The sequence below is a fragment of the Asterias rubens genome, chromosome 17, assembly GCF_902459465.1.
Source record: "Asterias rubens chromosome 17, eAstRub1.3, whole genome shotgun sequence".
NCBI classification, from domain to species: Eukaryota; Metazoa; Echinodermata; class Asteroidea; order Forcipulatida; family Asteriidae; genus Asterias; species Asterias rubens.
Window position 1 is genome coordinate 3,885,142 of NC_047078.1, and position 18,549 is coordinate 3,903,690.

At 38.3% G+C, this 18,549-nt stretch overlaps 1 protein-coding gene across 1 annotated transcript in view; it reads right to left on the reverse strand.

Moving 5' to 3' along the window:
• The window catches only part of LOC117301385 (Down syndrome cell adhesion molecule homolog), a 75,545-nt gene extending 69,890 nt beyond the window's left edge, over nt 1-5,655 (reverse strand). Inside the window, exon 1 of the mRNA XM_033785331.1 lies at nt 5,133-5,655. Within this exon, the coding sequence (XP_033641222.1) occupies nt 5,133-5,247 (115 nt within the window). The 5' untranslated portion in view covers nt 5,248-5,655. The remainder of the gene's footprint in view (nt 1-5,132) is intronic.
• Between the last annotated feature and the right edge of the window lie 12,894 nt (nt 5,656-18,549).

The window sequence follows — 18,549 nt, forward strand, 5'->3', positions numbered from 1 at the left end:
TTCAGAACATACAGGGGGGCTTTGCCGAAATTAACCAGGTATCCAGCAGAGCCCCCCACATGCCGAGTGTGTACGAAATTGCTCATCAAGTTTTATAATGTATTGCCATCGACCTAATTAGTTGGATGTTCGATTGGTGACCGGATTAGCGCCCACGTGGAATATCGGACTCGCTCGTGGTGGTATTAAAGGCACGTCAGTCGATTTCACAAAACTCTTCCTAACTTAGGATTAATCTTAGTTCCGTATCCAAAGACGTTAGGACGCATTGAACCCATCCTAAGTTTAGGACGAGTTACTCTGTCCTAACTCGAGATTAGATTAATCATAGCGTTTTGTGAAATCGGCAGCTGGGCACGTTTGGTATTGTCAAAGACCAGTTTTTTCATTAGGTGTATCCCAACACGTATAAAATAACAAACCTATGATTTTGGACTCAATTGGTCCTCACTGAGTTGCAAGAAAATACTGAAGGAAAAACGCCCTTGTTGCACAAGTGTGTGCGTTCAAATTACTCAAAATAATTGTTAGCATAAAAAATTACTTCTTGGTAACGAGCAATAATTGAGAGCTTTTGATACTATAAAACATTGTGAGAAGTAAGGTATTTTTTGAGAAAATGGTAATTTCTCACTCAAATAACAAAATACTCCAGCTGAAGCCTTTTAGTATGCGTCTGAAAGCACGTCAAGTAATGTACCAAAGGTGTTTTTTTTTATTCATTACTCTCTTGGAAATTCGATGACCAATTGAGCCCAAATGTTCACAGGTTTGTTATTTTCTGTATACATTATGGGATACACCATGGTTATTACTGTTCTTTGACAATTACCAAACAATGTCCAGTCCAGGGCCTAAGTCTTCGGAAAATAGTCCAGTTGCTTTTTAAAATTTACAATGAACCAAAGGTGAATTGAAACGAATTGAATTGAATTGAATTGAATTGAACGTTAATAATGTCCACATGTCAAGTTCTAATTAGTAGCAACACCAACTATTGAACAATAGCCGAAAATATCTCCATATGAATTAATTAGGGAGACCGGAGCGAATAACCAGTTTCTTTTATTCCCTTCCTTTGTGGGTAACTTGACGTGTGAACAATGCTATATTATTATTAGTTGCTGGTATATGGATGACCATGTACCGGAACGATATTATGGCAAACTTGACTGTTTGCCAAAACAGGACCAATAATCTGTTTTGGTTGGTGTCTTTGGTTTTGGTCTTTCTCATAACAAAAACTTGAAGCAGATGCTCTAAGCCAATCGGCCATGACACCCTACTTTTTTAGCAATTTGCAAAGCGCAAAACGATAGAGTGCTTCCCAGCCAAACAGCTGCAATACCATAGCATTGTAATGTTTGTAACTGGTTCCCTGCTTCTATTGTTCAGAGAAAAAAAGCTATACGTACTTTGTCTGCTTAGTTCTGAGGTTTTATATAAACGTCAGGAGTTACGTTCGCGCAATATTCTTCGAGTAAAAAAAAAACGTAAAAACAGACGCAAATCCAACCGCACATTTCGCTGTTGAACATCACTAACCACACAATCAAACGAAAATTGTATGTTTTCTCCCGAAACGTCGAGTTGAAACCAACGGTTCTTTGAACCACCCCAACCCATTGGAGATAGTATTTACATGGTGTTACCGCAGACCTTTCCATATGAAGGAAATAGCAAAATGACGTATTGTTGTTTGTTTGTTTTGTTAGTTTGTTCGTTTGTTCGTTTGTTTGTTGTATTTCCATTTGTTCAACAAGGGACAAGTAATGCTAATTACAAGTATTTTAATAAAGTTGATTAAATAAAAGCACAAATGGGGGTTCTGCAACCAGAAGAGTTAAAACCCTCCTGTATTGGAGCATCTAAAATGCCGTATAATTCTGTACGCTGCCTTTACCGGAAACCATGATGCCACATATTTCAACCAAACACAGCTACCCTTAAAATTGAATAGGCCTACATCATCAATAAGAAATATTTCATAAAAAAACAACCTGTGTTCGAGCGCTGTAGGGACAACCCAGTCGTATTATTGGTCAAGTCCGTATCGCAGACTATACGTATTATTGGTCAAGTCCGTATCGCAGACTATACGGGTCCAAAACAATGCTAATATGAAATGGTACTGTTTTCTTTGGCTGAAAAATCAATCCTTATACTAGACGCCGTCTAAACCGGAAATAATAATGTTCTTTGTGAGTTTCTCATCAAACAAAATTAGGCTTACCATTAAAACTGATGGAATCATTAATAATTTTAACATGTATATAAAGAACAGCATGTATTCGAGTCGAGCGGTAGAGAAAACCCTTTCAAAATTCTGAAAAGGTCCATAGCTATCGCTGTGCGGGTCCAATTGGTTTTAATTTGACCCGACTTGGTAAGGACTCCCTAATCTCTCTGTAAATGTCGAGGGAGATTAAATCCAATTAAATGTATTAAATTTAAACCGCTTTTCTCAAATCCTTTTTTTTTTCTGTACCTATGGGCAATGCTGTGTGATGTAGCATTTAATCAATTTTTTTTTTTTTTTTTTTTTGCAAGAGCACCATTAGGAAACACAGTACACGTTATTTCGTCTGCATGCTAGGTCATTAAAGGGGCAATTTCATATTCGCAATGATGGCAATTTTATTTAATAAAAAACCCGTATGAATTTAAAGACGAAAGTTCAAAATCAACAAGTGATTTAGTTTGTTTGTTATTAAAGAAGTGAATGGTGTTTTGTTTGCCAAACAATTGCTTTGAGGACCACTATTGATCAATAAACCAAATTCACCAGGAGCTCCAAAAACTATGCAAAAGCAATAATATCATGAAACCAATACAAATTGTACTAATAACCTTTGCAGCCCAGAGCAGACAATTTATTATTTATATCTTGCTTAAAGGAAAATAACAGAATTGTTTTTTTGCTAACAAAACAGTTGTTGTCAGTGTAAGCACTTATAAGTAATCAACCATATACATGAACTGACAAACCTGTAGAAGTTTGAGATCGATCAGCCAACTAACTGGGTCACGAGACAATACTGAAAAAGCGATTACAAATATTGCATTGCATCGATGCTAAAATAAAAATGAATAAAACGCTCACTGAGCGATAACTCCAAATGCGAAGTTAAATTATTTTTTTCTCATCAAATATGACATTTCAGACAGAAATATTTCAAGGGATTTGTTCAGCTATCATCATCATTGGACCGTGTAAGTTTTATGTAAAAGTGTGATCTTCACGATTTTTGTTTCTTACCAATTCTGTAACGTTCCTTTAAAATATAATGCCATAAAAAATGGACAAAGACCAATGCGGTTTTATGACGTCTAAATGGTTGGGTGTCAATCATTAATGCAGTAGCATACCCTCGATATATGTGCCACGCCCCCTCATGTTGGCACTTAGATAGAAGGATTTGGGGCTGCAATATTATTTTATTGAGTGTTGGAACTATTACTACTTGTTCCTCATTTGTGTATTTATATGTCGTTATATTTAATTGAAGTCTCATGGCAAATGATATAGGGCGATGCAATAATGTCTCTAAATTATTCATGGTTTGTTAATATTATACCAGTAAATGCAGTACATTTGTAGCTACACTATTCAGTAGCTATAAATGCGCAGAACACACGTCTAAATGGATCATTATATAACCCATAGACCTTTTCGCAAATACCGGGGCGCGCGCGTAAAGCTTGGAATTAGGTGCATTGTGGTCTTGCTGGTATCCAAACTTGATCCATATCTATCCCACAATGCACCTCATTCAACAGTCTGCGCTTGCGCATTGGTATTTGCGATAAGGTCTATGACCCTACAGGAAAATTAGCATAAAGTCCTGACCAAGAACCGGTGCTTAACCTGTTTAATGTACCATGCACAAAAACGTTTTTTTTAACGACTTCAATAAAATGCGTACGAAAATGAAATAACTAATAAAATATGATAGAATGGGTGCGTTACCCACGTTAGTCCTGGAAAAAAAAAACGCCACACACCGGAGTCGACCCAGGGAGGCTAAACGAACGCACCCTATGATAGCTTTGTCAAATAAAATCTTATATTTAATGGAGATAGCACTGTCTAATTCTTATCAACTGTTGATTGTGATGAAAAGGGGCACATCTCCAAACTTGTCCAGCTTTTACTTTCATAGCTCTTGGATTTATGTGGAAATTATGACACAAAATGTCAACCTTCCTATATGACCAGTGCAGTATCTTGCCTGCCAGAATAACCGAAGAAAGTACAAGGTCACACTTATTGTAAACAACGATATCATGTCCTATATTTAGACACCCGAGACCTTGCTTTTAACTGCGTCAACTCCACCCCTCATTTGCATATTGCATAATAATCATAATGACCAGGGGATTATAGAAGACACCTTTTTGTGACAGTTTGTAAACAAGTGTACTTCAACTACTCCTGGTCAAGATGTTTTATTGTTCTCATATTTAAAATTGAAATAATCCAAAAATCAACAATATTAACGCTCAAATGCACAACAACCGTTGCCTGAGTAAAATCCCTCTTGTTTTGTAAAATTGTGTGCACCTTTCGCTGGTCACCTCCACTTCAAAGTGCCCGCAAAACATTCTGCACTTTGCCGGCCTCCTGAGCGAGGAAAAGGGGCCCAATTTCATAGAGCTGCTTAAGCATAAAAAATAAGCTAAGCACAACCAAGCGTGCTAACCAGCTGAACTACCATATCACATGTACAATGTATGGCTGGTATCATGCTCATTGTTGCTAAGCAGGGATTCTCTGAGCAGAAATTTCTCCTAAGCAGCTCGATAAAGTTGGACTCGGGTCTCACAGAAGCCTTTATGGGCCTACCATCCACTGTAAATACAGGTTCAACTTAATTTACGAACAAGTGCAACCTGCACTGGGAAATAATGTGCTCGAAGATTTCGATATTTTATTGATATATCTGTTTATCTTACCCTGCAATTATGAGCGTTTACTCCTGCTGAAATCAAATCTAAAACTCACTTATGATCGACGGGGGTTAATCTTAACACATTCCAATCCGTCCACGCCAACAAAAAATTAGAAAAAGATCAAAACTCTCTTAATCTAAACACCGAGGTGATATGAGTGAAAATAACAAATCACTTACCGGGTATGATAAAAATTATAGCGCCCGTCAATATGAGATGATACGCTGAGCGAAACACGCCCATCCTCCCGGCCAACCGTTGCAAAGAAATCCGATCCATCGAGTTTAATTCCATTCCGGGCGCTACTGTTGTTCCAACATACTCAAGATCTTGCGCATTTGAAAAAAAAAATATTGCTCCGAGAACTTAACCGAAAACGGATCCCAGTATTGAAATTAAGCTCTGTTGTTGCAGCATAAAATAAGTGGTTCTCCTGTTGAATTTGGTCTGCATTAAAGACCTAAGATCATCAACAAAGTCTTGAAAGAGTTTGAGCAAAATGCAACAGCAAAATAAGGCAGTCGCTTTGAATCTTCCAAGAGCTACAAAGCACTCTGCAGATGCTACTACTCCACAGAATGGTCATGCAGAAACACAACTATCAAGTTCAGTGATGCTGAGGAGGTAGGACTGACGTATACGAACACCCCCGTGGATGTTGCCAATCTCACGGCACAAGACAAACTGTTATTACGGTAAATAAGCCGGCCCTGTACGAGTAAGTTCCACGACAGCAGTGGTCTATTCTATCCGCACACAGCGCCCGTACATCGACACACAAACCTCACCAGCCAGGCATACCACAAGCGGTGATCATTGTCTATCCCCACACTAATGATTTGCCACAACTTAGCCAAGTCGTCATTAATTATGCATGCAATTTACACAACGGCACGCGATTGGCCAACTGCCGATATAGTAAATGAGCCGTGACGACAGAACCATTAAAAAAACGAGCCTGTTATTATTTGACACAATGGTTATGACATTGATGAAAACAGGCCGTTTCGCTGGTGTCGTGCCACGGTTGTGTGTTTGCTTATTTGAGACATTTTTGAATTTTGGAAAGGGGTACCAATGTTTACAGAAAAACGCGTTTTTGAAAGAAGCAGCTGCTTGGTGACGTCATGAGCACTTTAACTAAGATCATGAAAACGAAGGGAAAAAACATGAACTTATTCAAACCTTGACCGCAACAATACATTGCCTATTGAAAAAATATATATATCTATATAATAAAGCGAGATATTCATTTTGCTTCAAGCTAGCTTCATACAGATAAATGAATTGCAGATTTTGTATTGTTTGTGAATATCAAAATATGGTCACTGCTAGAATGAGTCCAGTGGAAAATGTTTCCTGAAGTTGTTGTCACCTGACTTTACTCAGACTGCCATGCTAATTCAAAAATCTACGGTTGTTATGTGGGTTGTGTGCCAACCAATGAATGTAACATGAGGGAAAGATGTCACCAGCAGGGGTGTGTGAGTTTTCTTGTCGTTGTAGGGATGACATTTTGCTGGTTGGAACCTTTGTCCATTGCATTGACCTGTAAAAAAAATGCGGCATGTAGATCAAGCTAACGCAACTTGTATAATCGTGTTGTGAACAAAGGCATATTTTACATAATTACTCCGTCAGTAAATAAAAAGGATTATGGGTTCCTTGAACTTATGGCATTTGAAAAGAATTTATTACAATTCTACAGGTTAGTCAATTTATGGGCAACAAAATAGTCAGGTGTTTGGTATGGTATGATGTCCCCAACGAATATAAACTGCACTGGGATGCAGGTGGTCATTTTCGGTACCTTGAGTCCACAGGGAGACCAAAAGAACTCCATAGAGGAATTCATAAAGTCTTGTTGCTCCACGGGGAAACTTGTGTACAAAGTCTAGGGGAAACTGTGAAGTGCCAGGACAAAGGAGAACAAGTAAGGAATGTTCCACAAGGATACGTTCTTGAGAATGTGTGATTCACAAAGCAGCTTTATGCACAAGGAAATCGGAAGAGCAATCGCCCTGCATGCCTCTGAGATACTGATATTTTCTTGCTCCATAATACGGGTTTCCCGCTAGTAATACTAAATAAACAATTATGAGTACTTATAGATCAGCTCCTCTTTCTTGACACCCCCCCCCCCCCCCCTAAACTCGTCTATGGTGGATTTTCCAAATATCCGCGACGAAAAGTTAATTTCTTCAGCTTTATTTAACCGTATCTCTTTGGAACTCTTTGCATTGTGCATTTTTCCCTTTATCATACAATATAGACTGTTCTAATAATAATGCATACCTTCAGTTTCCTTGGGTTGTTTTCATTTTATTTTCTAGCCCCTTACAAAGAGTTGATTTTAACTTTGTTTAGGGCGAACTTGCATGAAACAGTTTGTTTTAATGTTGTGTAAACAATTTGTTTTTATGTAGTTTTAAACAACTTGTTAATTTGTAGTGTAAACAATATGTATTAATGCAATGTACACCATTTGTTTTAATGTCGAGGCATTTTCTCGTTCAACAACAGAAGAGAATACCTGTGGAATCGCTTTTCATTTTGTTCGTTACCACACTTTGACCAACACATTCACATACAGACCTTGTTGATATTGCCCAGGCATTGTTAGAAACGGCACGCGACTGGACTGTTCAGTATTCCATTTGAATTAAGAAGATGATAATGGAGTTAAAACAAACAATTACACCACAAATCTCTATTGCGATATTGATCGACCAGACAATAGTTTTTCGATCGTCCCAAACCGGGGTGTCCTTTGTCCACCTGGACCATGGCTGGACCGTCCGGAAACCAGCGATGGTCAACCCTTTGTTGTCAAACATAAAGTCAAGAGGAACAACAAGTGGCCAGCTAAGATTTCATCGCCGTTATACTTTCTTTTGTGATCTTTACAAATCGATGTTGCATTAATCCAGGGGATACTATCAGCTGGACAATGCAACAGGTTTTTGGGGGATTGGTTAAGGATCTTTGTCAGGAAGGGGCAACAGGTGGAGGAGTTGTGCAGGTGCTGTTTGGAAAAGAGTTTGGGAAGAGTTTACTCATGATTTACAAAATGATCAACTTCTTTTGTTGGGGAAGGTTACTTCAGAGATAATGAGTTGTTATTATCAATCTGCTCCGCGAAGGTTAATCTTTATACTGTCAGTACCTTTAAAAGTAGAGTCATGGTGGTAGTGTTGTTTTTTTGTCAAAGTAATGTTGATTTAAAGGCAAAGTTATAATGAAAGGTACAATAAAAGTCACTTGTGAAAGTTTCAGCTCATATTCTACTTGCTGAGAAAACATCACACAACTTTGCGTTCAAATACCTTTTTTGTCAAATCTAAAAGTTTCCACGTCATGGTAAACAAAACTTTGAGGCTTCATTTTTCGTCTTCTTATGCTCAATTTTTTAAATTATTTTTTTAAGTCTACTTCATTTAAAGGCAGTGGACACTATTGGTAATTACTAAAAATAATTGTTAGCATAAAACCTTACTTGGTAACGAGTAACGGGGAGAGGTTGATAGTATAAAACATTGTGAGAAATGGCTCCCTCTGAAGTGACGTGGTTTTCGAGAAAGAAGTATTTTTCAAAGAATTTGATTTCGAGACCTCAGAATTAGATTTCGAGGTCTCAAAACCAAGCATCTGAAAGCACACAAATTCGCGTGACCATTGTGCGACAAGGGTACTTTTTTTTCTTGCATTATCTCGCAACTTCGACGACTGATTGAGCTCAAATTTTCACAGGTTTGTTATTTTATGTTTGAGATACACCAACTATGAAGACTAATCTTTGATCTCGAGACCTCAGAATTAGATTTCGAGGTCTCAAAATCAAGCATCTGAAAGCACACAACTTCGCGTGACAATTGTGTTTTTTTTTCTTCATTATTATATCGCAACTTCGACGATCGATTGAGCTCAAATTTTTACAGGTTTGTTATATTATGCATATGTTGCGATACACCAAGTGAGAAGACTGGTCTTTGCAATGACCAATAGTGTCCAGTGTCTTTAAAGGACAATATGTTTTAGATGCTTGCTGAACAAAAATACCTGGTTCTTCACTACCCTGACTCACACAACGGATTAATTCAGGCCAATTTTTTATGATCACAAAAACCACGACCACTGTGTGCAACTATTTTTCATGTGTAAAAAAATCCTGTATAACACCTTTAAGTACATTCTTCGACGTTCATACACATACAATCCCCCGTCGCAAGACGTTACATTGACAATTGACCAACAAAGTGTCCGGCCACAGCAATACACAGCCGTTTAATCTTGTTCCACGGTCACGTGCTTAACTTTATGGGTATGCTTTCATGCATAAGCCGCTTATAATTTGTAAATCTTGTTTATCGCCCGTTAAAATTATGTCATTTTTGCATCGAGTTAAAAAGCAAAAATAAGTTTAGTTCAGCCCCATGTAGGACAGAAATTTTGAAAAAGTATTTCCGTTTTTTTTTTTGTTTTTTTTTACTCAACTGGAACATAATTTACACTGTTTTTATGAAACTGTTTTTTTTTGCACGACTTGTTTCTTTTCTTCTTACAAATAATTTTGAGTGGTCGCCTTGTTTCATCCGTTCTATGTTAAGAAACGTTCCAATTTACAATAGAAGGGGGCCTAAGCCAACATACCTCAAATATGTTAACGTATATCTAAATGGGATTATGTTTATGTCAGGTTAGTTAAATTCAAGTAGAGAGTTTAAAAAAAAGTTCCGTCAGAAATCTGAACTGTTAAAAACAGAAGAAAAACACAACAATTGATTCAAAGTTATTCACTACCGATAACCACAACAAAAAAGACTTTTAAGTCTTTTTTGTTCTACCCCATAGTAAGCCTAAGGACTTTAGGGGCCCAAAAATTAGGACTATTTTTACATGAACATTTTAAAAACAAAATAAAAGCAAAAATAAAGACTATTTTGATATGCACAGAAGAAAAACAACTACGGTTGATCCAAAGTATTTCCACAAATCGTAACCACAACAAACAAGACTTAATTTCCAACCCCAATGTAAGCTTTAAGACTTAAGGGGCCCAATAGAATTCCGCAAAAAATTAGGACTATTTTTACATGAACATTTAAAAAAAAACTTTTATTGATTCAAAGTATTTCCATAAACCGTAACCACAACAAACAAGACTTAATTTCCAACCCCAATGTACGCTTCAAGACTTAAGGGGCCCAATAAAACTCTGCAAAAAATTAGGACTATTTTTACATGAACATTTTAAAAACAACTTCTATTGATTCAAAGTAATTCCATAAACTGTAACCACAACAAACAAGATTTAGTTTCCAACCCCAATGTAAGCTTTAGGACTTTAGGGACCCAATACCAAACAGGTGTTTTGATATTATACCATACCATTGAGCTACCAAGGCTTATACACTTTATACCAACCCCAACTGGAAACCAACAAAGGCTTATTGATGTGACAGGGCACGTGCGTGGCTGACCGCCTGAACAAAGACACGGCACGCGTACTTCGCGAGCCCAGCTGCAACAATAAAAGAAAGCTCGTTGTACACCCCTGCCACCGAGGGGTCTAACTTGTTGATAGGGGTCCACTGTTTTTGTTACTGGCCTAAAGTTCTTCACGTCAAGGGGGCTTTTGAATTGGGGTTTGTGAATGGTTCGCCTACTTGAAAAGATCTCCAGTGGAGATAAGATAAAACAAGTTATTTTGTACGGTGTTAAAAGACTATGATATAATGAAATACATTTATTATGGATTATGTAAAGGAAGTTTGTGAAAAGGTCATTCAAAAGTTGCGTTATAGTGCGTAAAAGTTGTGGAATCTATATTGAACTAAACGGGAATGATAAAACATTAGTTTTACCATAAAATGCTTTATAGAAAGGTTTGCGGTAATGACTATCTCTATTGAGTTAGGGTGGTTCTGAAAAGAACCGTTGGTTTCAACTCCACGTTTAGATCAGTATGCTCTGATCGTCTTCTGGAGAAAGCTGAACCATCCCAACTCATTAGAGATAGTCATTACGTGGTGCTACCGCAAACCTTTCTATATCGTACTTCCACCATGCAAAGTTTCAAATCCTACATAAAATGCTTTATGACTGGTTATTTGTGTATTATGTATTACTATTTATTTATTGTAAAGGCGACCAAAAGACAATCAATATTGACTAGACTGCGACACGTAGGCCTGAAGTTGAATGTGTGTATACAATTCATTAAGAAATGTCAGGTTTAGATGTGGAAGGAAGATGTTTTTAGTGCATACCAGAACAAATTTCACTTTTTACACAACTGTAACGGAAAATAAAAACTGAGTTTAAATTCAATTGAACTAACACACCGTCGAAATGGAGTCCCACAACCAACCTTGGATTTTTACTCGGCAAACCTCCAATAACGTCTAACGGTTTTTATTATTAACACTGTCATGTATGTACGGTCCCTCATTCACAAACAGAGTAAAAAACAGTTATTGTTACAGTTCGGGCCTAGAGTACACAATAATAATAAAAAATAGACTGCAGCGCAAACAAAACAAAACAAGATGGGAACAAAGACAACGGATACTGAATGGGAAACGAACGAGGCGCTAACGGTGTGTGAACCACAACATGGTATGGTGGCTAAAGTCACCATGGGCCAGGGGTGAAAGAAAGCGTGTCCGGGCCCAGAGACAAAAGATCCCCTGCTCGGAAGGCCATTTGCTCCGGGGCTCAGACGTCCCAATCCATGCTCGCAGCGCGTGTATGAGTTTTCGTAAGCAGCCGATTTCACAAAACGATAGGATTAATCCTATCTCGAGTTAGGACGAGTAACCCGTCGTAACTTAGGATGGGTTCAATGCGTCCTAACGTTTTCGTATACGGAACTAAACTCGTCCCAAGTCTTAAGATTAATCCTTAGTTGGAAAGGGTTTACGGCTGGGGTCGATTTCACAAAGGGTAACTTAGTACTGGTCCTATTATTAACAGCTTAAGTCTGGTCATAAGTTAGGACGAGTTACTCATCCTAACTTGACATAACTTGACACTTAACTCTTTGTGAAATCCACCCCTGGGCCCAATTTCATTAGCCCAAAAAGTTGCTTAGGGTGAAATTGTTGCCTATAGATAAAACAGGATTACCAACCAAATTTCCACATGATTTTCAGGATAAGCAAACAACAGCTTAATACCAGTAACAAGCAAATGCAACAAATGGAAATTTTGTTGGTAACCCTGTTTTTATCAAGGAAGAAAATTTCATGCTAAGCAAATATTGTGCTTAGCAGCCCTATGAAATTGGGCCCTGGCGCTTCAGCTAGAAAGAGGTCACGGGTTCATAATTTGTTACCCACCCTCTCTCCCTCTCTTACTGACTCCTCTTCAGCGTGCCACGTGCTTGCATTCCCAGCGTCTAAGCTTGGCTGTGGGATTCAGATTAATCAATCATTCAAAATGATCGGCGGGAAAATGCTATTAATGACAAACTAATGGTGGAACTTGATGCACTCATGAATAAAATATGTATCACTTAAAAGTATTGGATGTACCACCACAGTGAAAATACATGTGGGTTTTATTGCTGATACAGTATTACCTGTACTTGTGATGTCACGAGTCTGATATTTTGATGAAATAATTAGTATGATATTTTTTCAAACACTACAATACTTTTCTCCGTTCATGTTTTTTTTTGTTAAGGGTCTATGTACTTTTTCCTAACTCAAAACACAATATCCACATATTTACACTAAACTTACACAGTTTGACGATCATAATAGTAGAAGCTTTCCTTGAAATTTTACTGACTGAGGTGCAGCAGTTTTTGAGAAATGAGTAAAACAAATAATTTTCGTCTCAGTTTTATCATGTAAAAACGTATTAACCAGTTATGCTATGGTTTTGGTATAACATCATAACTGGTTTATGGGATTTTACATGCTAAAATAATGTTGGTCTTCCTGTAAGAAGAAAATTATTTTGTGACTTGTTTTACTCATTTGCTCAAAAACTACAGAACCTCAGTTAGTAGTATTTGAAGGGGAGCTTTCCACTATCATTATCTTCAAGCCCTGTAAGTTTAATGTAAATCATTCTGTGGACATTTTGAAAAAGTACCCGAATCCTTTAAGACATAGTACATGTATATCGTGAATATGGGAACCATGGGAACAAAAGGAACGTAGAGTAAGAGACACATTAGGTCAATAACAAAAGCTAAATTTAAATGGGCTGGACACACTGCCCGAAGAAATTACATAATGGATACAAACAAGAATAATGAATATTATGACAACCCAGGGAAAAGGAAATGAGGTAGACAGAGGAGAAGATGGAGGAATGACATCAGGGTGTACGCAGGAACAACATGGACCAGAACTGCAAGAAATAGAAATGAACGTTTACACGAGGAGGGCTACATCTTACACTGGAAAAAGAAAGGAGGTAGACAGAGGAAAAGATGGAGGGATGACATCAGGGTGTATGCAGGAACAACATGGACCAGAACTGCAAGAAATAGAAACGAGGAGGGCTACATCTTACACTGGAAAAGGAAAGGAGGTAGACAGAGAAGAAGATGGAGAGATGACATAAGGGAAACAACATGGACCAGAACTGCAAGAAATAGAAATGAGGAGGGCTACATCTTACACTGGAAAAGGAAAGGAGGTAGACAGAGGAGAAGATGGAGGGATGACATCAGGGTGAATGCAGGAAACAACATGGACCAGAACTGCAAGAAATAGAAACGAGGAGGGCTACATCTTACACTGGAAAAGGAAAGGAGGTAGACAGAGGAGAAGATGGAGGGATGACATCAGGGTGAATGCAGGAAACAACATGGACCAGAACTGCAAGAAATAGAAATGAGGAGGGCTACATCTTACACTGGAAAAGGAAAGGAGGTAGACAGAGAAGAAGATGGAGAGATGACATAAGGGAAACAACATGGACCAGAACTGCAAGAAATAGAAATGAGGAGGGCTACATCTTACACTGGAAAAGGAAAGGAGGTAGACAGAGGAGAAGATGGAGGGATGACATCAGGGTGAATGCAGGAAACAACATGGACCAGAACTGCAAGAAATAGAAACGAGGAGGGCTACATCTTACACTGGAAAAGGAAAGGAGGTAGACAGAGGAGAAGATGGAGGGATGACATAAGGGTGTATGCAGGAACAACATGGACCAGAACTGCAAGAAATAGAAACGAGGAGGGCTACATCTTACACTGGAAAAGGAAAGGAGGTAGACAGAGAAGAAGATGGAGAGATGACATAAGGGAAACAACATGGACCAGAACTGCAAGAAATAGAAATGAGGAGGGCTGCATCTTACATTGGAAAAGGAAAGGAGGTAAACAGAGAAGATGATGGAGAGATGACATAAGGGAAACAACATGGACCAGAACTGCAAGAAATAGAAATGAGGAGGGCTACATCTTACACTGGAAAAGGAAAGGAGGTAGACAGAGAAGAAGATGGAGGGATGACATAAGGGTGTATGCAGGAAACAACATGGACCAGAACTGCAAGAAATAGAAATGAGGAGGGCTACATCTTACACTGGAAAAGGAAAGGAGGTAGACAGAGAAGAAGATGGAGAGATGACATAAGGGAAACAACATGGACCAGAACTGCAAGAAATAGAAATGAGGAGGGCTGCATCTTACATTGGAAAAGGAAAGGAGGTAAACAGAGAAGAAGATGGAGAGATGACATAAGGGAAACAACATGGACCAGAACTGCAAGAAATAGAAATGAGGAGGGCTACATCTTACACTGGAAAAGGAAAGGAGGTAGACAGAGAAGAAGATGGAGAGATGACATAAGGGAAACAACATGGACCAGAACTGCAAGAAATAGAAATGAGGAGGGCTGCATCTTACATTGGAAAAGGAAAGGAGGTAAACAGAAAAGAAGATGGAGAGATGACATAAGGGAAACAACATGGACCAGAACTGCAAGAAATAGAAATGAGGAGGGCTACATCTTACACTGGAAAAGGAAAGGAGGTAGACAGAGAAGAAGATGGAGGGATGACATAAGGGTGTATGCAGGAAACAACATGGACCAGAACTGCAAGAAATAGAAATGAGGAGGGCTACATCTTACACTGGAAAAGGAAAGGAGGTAGACAGAGAAGAAGATGGAGAGATGACATAAGGGAAACAACATGGACCAGAACTGCAAGAAATAGAAATGAACGTTTACATGAGGAGGGCTATACATCTTACACTGGATCAACACATCCTAAATGATGATGATGAGGCATATCCAAACCAAGAAAAAAATTATTTTTGTTTTTTAAAGGGGGGGTACAATAGGTCTAGATTGCTATTACGAAGGAAAACAATGAGGATCTAAAAAAAAATCCAGACAAAGAGTTGAACAAAGGAGGGTCCACCATTGTGGGTACGAAAGTGCTTCAGGGCGGCCGTAAGCCAGACACATTTATTTTCTTTCAGTTTGTAATAAATTGTGTGTTCCTTGCTCGAAAAATTTGGCCTAGCTTGCTGGGCACATCTACCACTACGACTTTAGTGCATTCCCGTTTTCATTTGAGTGCACTGGACACGTTTGGTAAATTTCAGACTAGGTTTTTATGTATGCATAAAATATACAGTAAACAATAAACCTGTGAAAGGTTGGGCTCAATTGGTCGTTGAATTTGCACGAAAATAATGAAAGAAAAAACAGCACTGTTGCATTATTTATGTGCTTTCAGTCAGATGCATAATAAAAGGCTTTCAGCTGAAGTCGTTTACTATTTGAGTAATGAATTACCTCTTTCTCAACTCCAGAGGGAGCCGCTTCTCACAATATTATATCGTACCACTCTCCATTGCTCGTTACCAAGTAAGCGTTTTATGCTAACAATTATTTGAGTAATTACCAATAGTGTCACTGCCTTTAACATTCACCTCTTAATGTCAGACACACCCTCATAATGACACCCTAAAATGGTGTCTGGCAAGTTCCGTTCATATCTCGTGGTTAGGCGTTCAGCAACCAGACGACAAAAAGTACAGGTAGCCCAGTCGGTGTCAAAACGGTGCAGGGATCTTTAAATTCAAATGAAATGAAATTGGAATGATTGATGTCAAACGCCACATGCTGTAAGATTGATCCCCACTTGGGGCATATTAAACGTTGGTCGTGATACAAGAGAGTTGTAACTCACCATCTCACAGTAGCAATAATTGGCAGCACTTTAGTACTCATTTGCCTTGCTCCTCCCCTAGTGGACGGTTTTTCTATGGTGACAAAGGTCTTGTTACACTAAATACTCGTTCGTGTGTGTTGTGTTGTCATGAATATAGTCTCCGAAAAAGACTCTTTTAACTAGGAAAAAAACCGTCCGGCCATTAAATGAACACGTTGCCTTGGATCGGTCGAGTTGGTCTTTGAAAAGCGTTTGTTAACCGTTTGTTATAAACTGCATATGGGTAGAAAGATGTTGTAACAGTAGAATACAATGATCCACCCAAACAAGCCTCGAAATTGCAGTTTTCTTTTTACCTCGTCGACTAACACGGGCGTCCATTTATGGGAGTCAAATTTTTGACGCCCATAAATGGCCGACCGTGTTAGTTCGCACAGTAAAAGGAAAACCACGCAAATTTGTATGGATCATTGTATTCTGCTTTCAAAACATCTTTCTAACCATATACATTTTATAAAAACGGTTACAAACGCGTTTTATAGACCAACTCGTCCGTTGACTTCTAAGTATTTTTAAAATAAGCGGTTTGCAACGACTAATTCTATTTTCTCTTTAATCTTAAATAACGGGAGGGGGGGGCGAAACTGTACAGAAAATTTGAGGCAACACAATATATGAACCTCTCTTGCGGGTTGTGGTGGTTCCGAAAAGAACTATAGCAAGTGTAATAATTTGACGTTTCCACAAGTAGACTCTGATCGTCTTCAGGAAAAATCCTGAGAAGAAAAGGCATGCGGGTGTTTCTAAAAGACTTGAAATTGCTATGGAATTCCTTTTTAAATTTGAAATGGTTCATCCTCTAATTTATACCGGCATTTTCATACAGAGCGTATTATACAAAAATACATACTATTTTAGCAGAAAGGGGATTTTTAATCAAGAAAACGGTCCTTTGAAACTTATTAATAACTTATGTAATTAATAACCGTTTTTTTAAAACACTGCGGTTGAGATTCCAAAACCGTCATCTCTTTATTATAAAATGAAAAACATAATTTTTCCACGATACATTGCAATTTGCAAGACATTAGACCGGCTATTGCCCTGTCAAACGCCCGACTGCACAAACAACGGTATATAGGCCTACGGGGCGACACAGCGGGTGAGAAATTAAAATTGCTATGCATCCACTGTGGAGCTTAACAGCATGCAGCTTTTCTTCGTTTTATTAACATGTCTCCACTTTTCAATGGGGTGACTTCATGCTGAATAAACTTCAACCGTTAACTGCGCCATTTCCCCGTTTGCACGACCTCTGTGATGCAAATGAGGGTTTCCTAAAAAAATACATCAAAAAAAGGAGGAAAATAAAAGCCCACTCTCTGCGGAACAACTCGAGCGTGACGTCAAGGTTTAATGTATGCATAACTGAACAGCTGCGCGAGTTCAGTTGGTCATGGTGTTTGTTTCGCAATGTGCAGCGCTATCAAACCATGGGGGAAGGAAAAACAGTTAGAGAAGAGCACAGTGCAACGGATGTTTGCTTTTTGTTTTCGTTCACTTGTCTTTTTCTTCTCTTTTTATTTTCCGCTTGGGGAATACAAAGAGGCACCAGCCGGTTCCAGCTGAGTGGTTTTCGTACGTATTCAAACATTTTTCCCATGGTTGCTTTGGTGTTTCAACAGGCCAAGAAAACCTGCTCGTTCCGCCCCATTTGGAAAATAAGTCCTCTTGTTTAAAAAAGAGGTAAAACTAGTTATTTTGTGATTGGAATTACATAGGCTATTCAAGAAGCACCTGTGGTGTATCCGGGGATTGATGCGTTTAACAAATAGGCATCTGGTTGTTACGGCAAATGCTCCAACCGTTTTTCTTTGTGACTCAAAAACATTGCATTACACTGTTCACCGCGATGTATAATAAATTTGAATCCAAAATGAATGTCATGAATTTTGGAGACACTTCAATGGAACTCACCATGTTTTTTTTTATCAGCCGAACACGACCCATTTAAACAAGCCCGCAGAGATAAATGCTGTCACAAATTTTAGAATGCTCATTGATGTATAGTTAAACCTGAAATAGTAATGTTATAAACCAAAACAAAAACCTCAACGAAAAACAAACTTGCTTAATTTACTAGTTTTTCTATCAATTTGAAACTCCCTTTTTGGCTGGTTGTACAGTTGTTGTGCATCTTATGTTACAAGCGTTTGATTGTTGAGAGTTGTTACCTACTTCTGCGACAGACAGACACTGTAATTTACCTAAGTTTAAAAAGCAATTGTTTTATATTTTACAAAGAAAATCTATATTTTATAAGAATATTGAGATACTGCACAAGTTTATAAGAGTGTTATGTGTACGTCCGGTACTAGGCTATTATTTGTGTGATAGTTTATATTCCCGTTATTGTCGTGATGCCAAAACAGAGATGTGTCAATT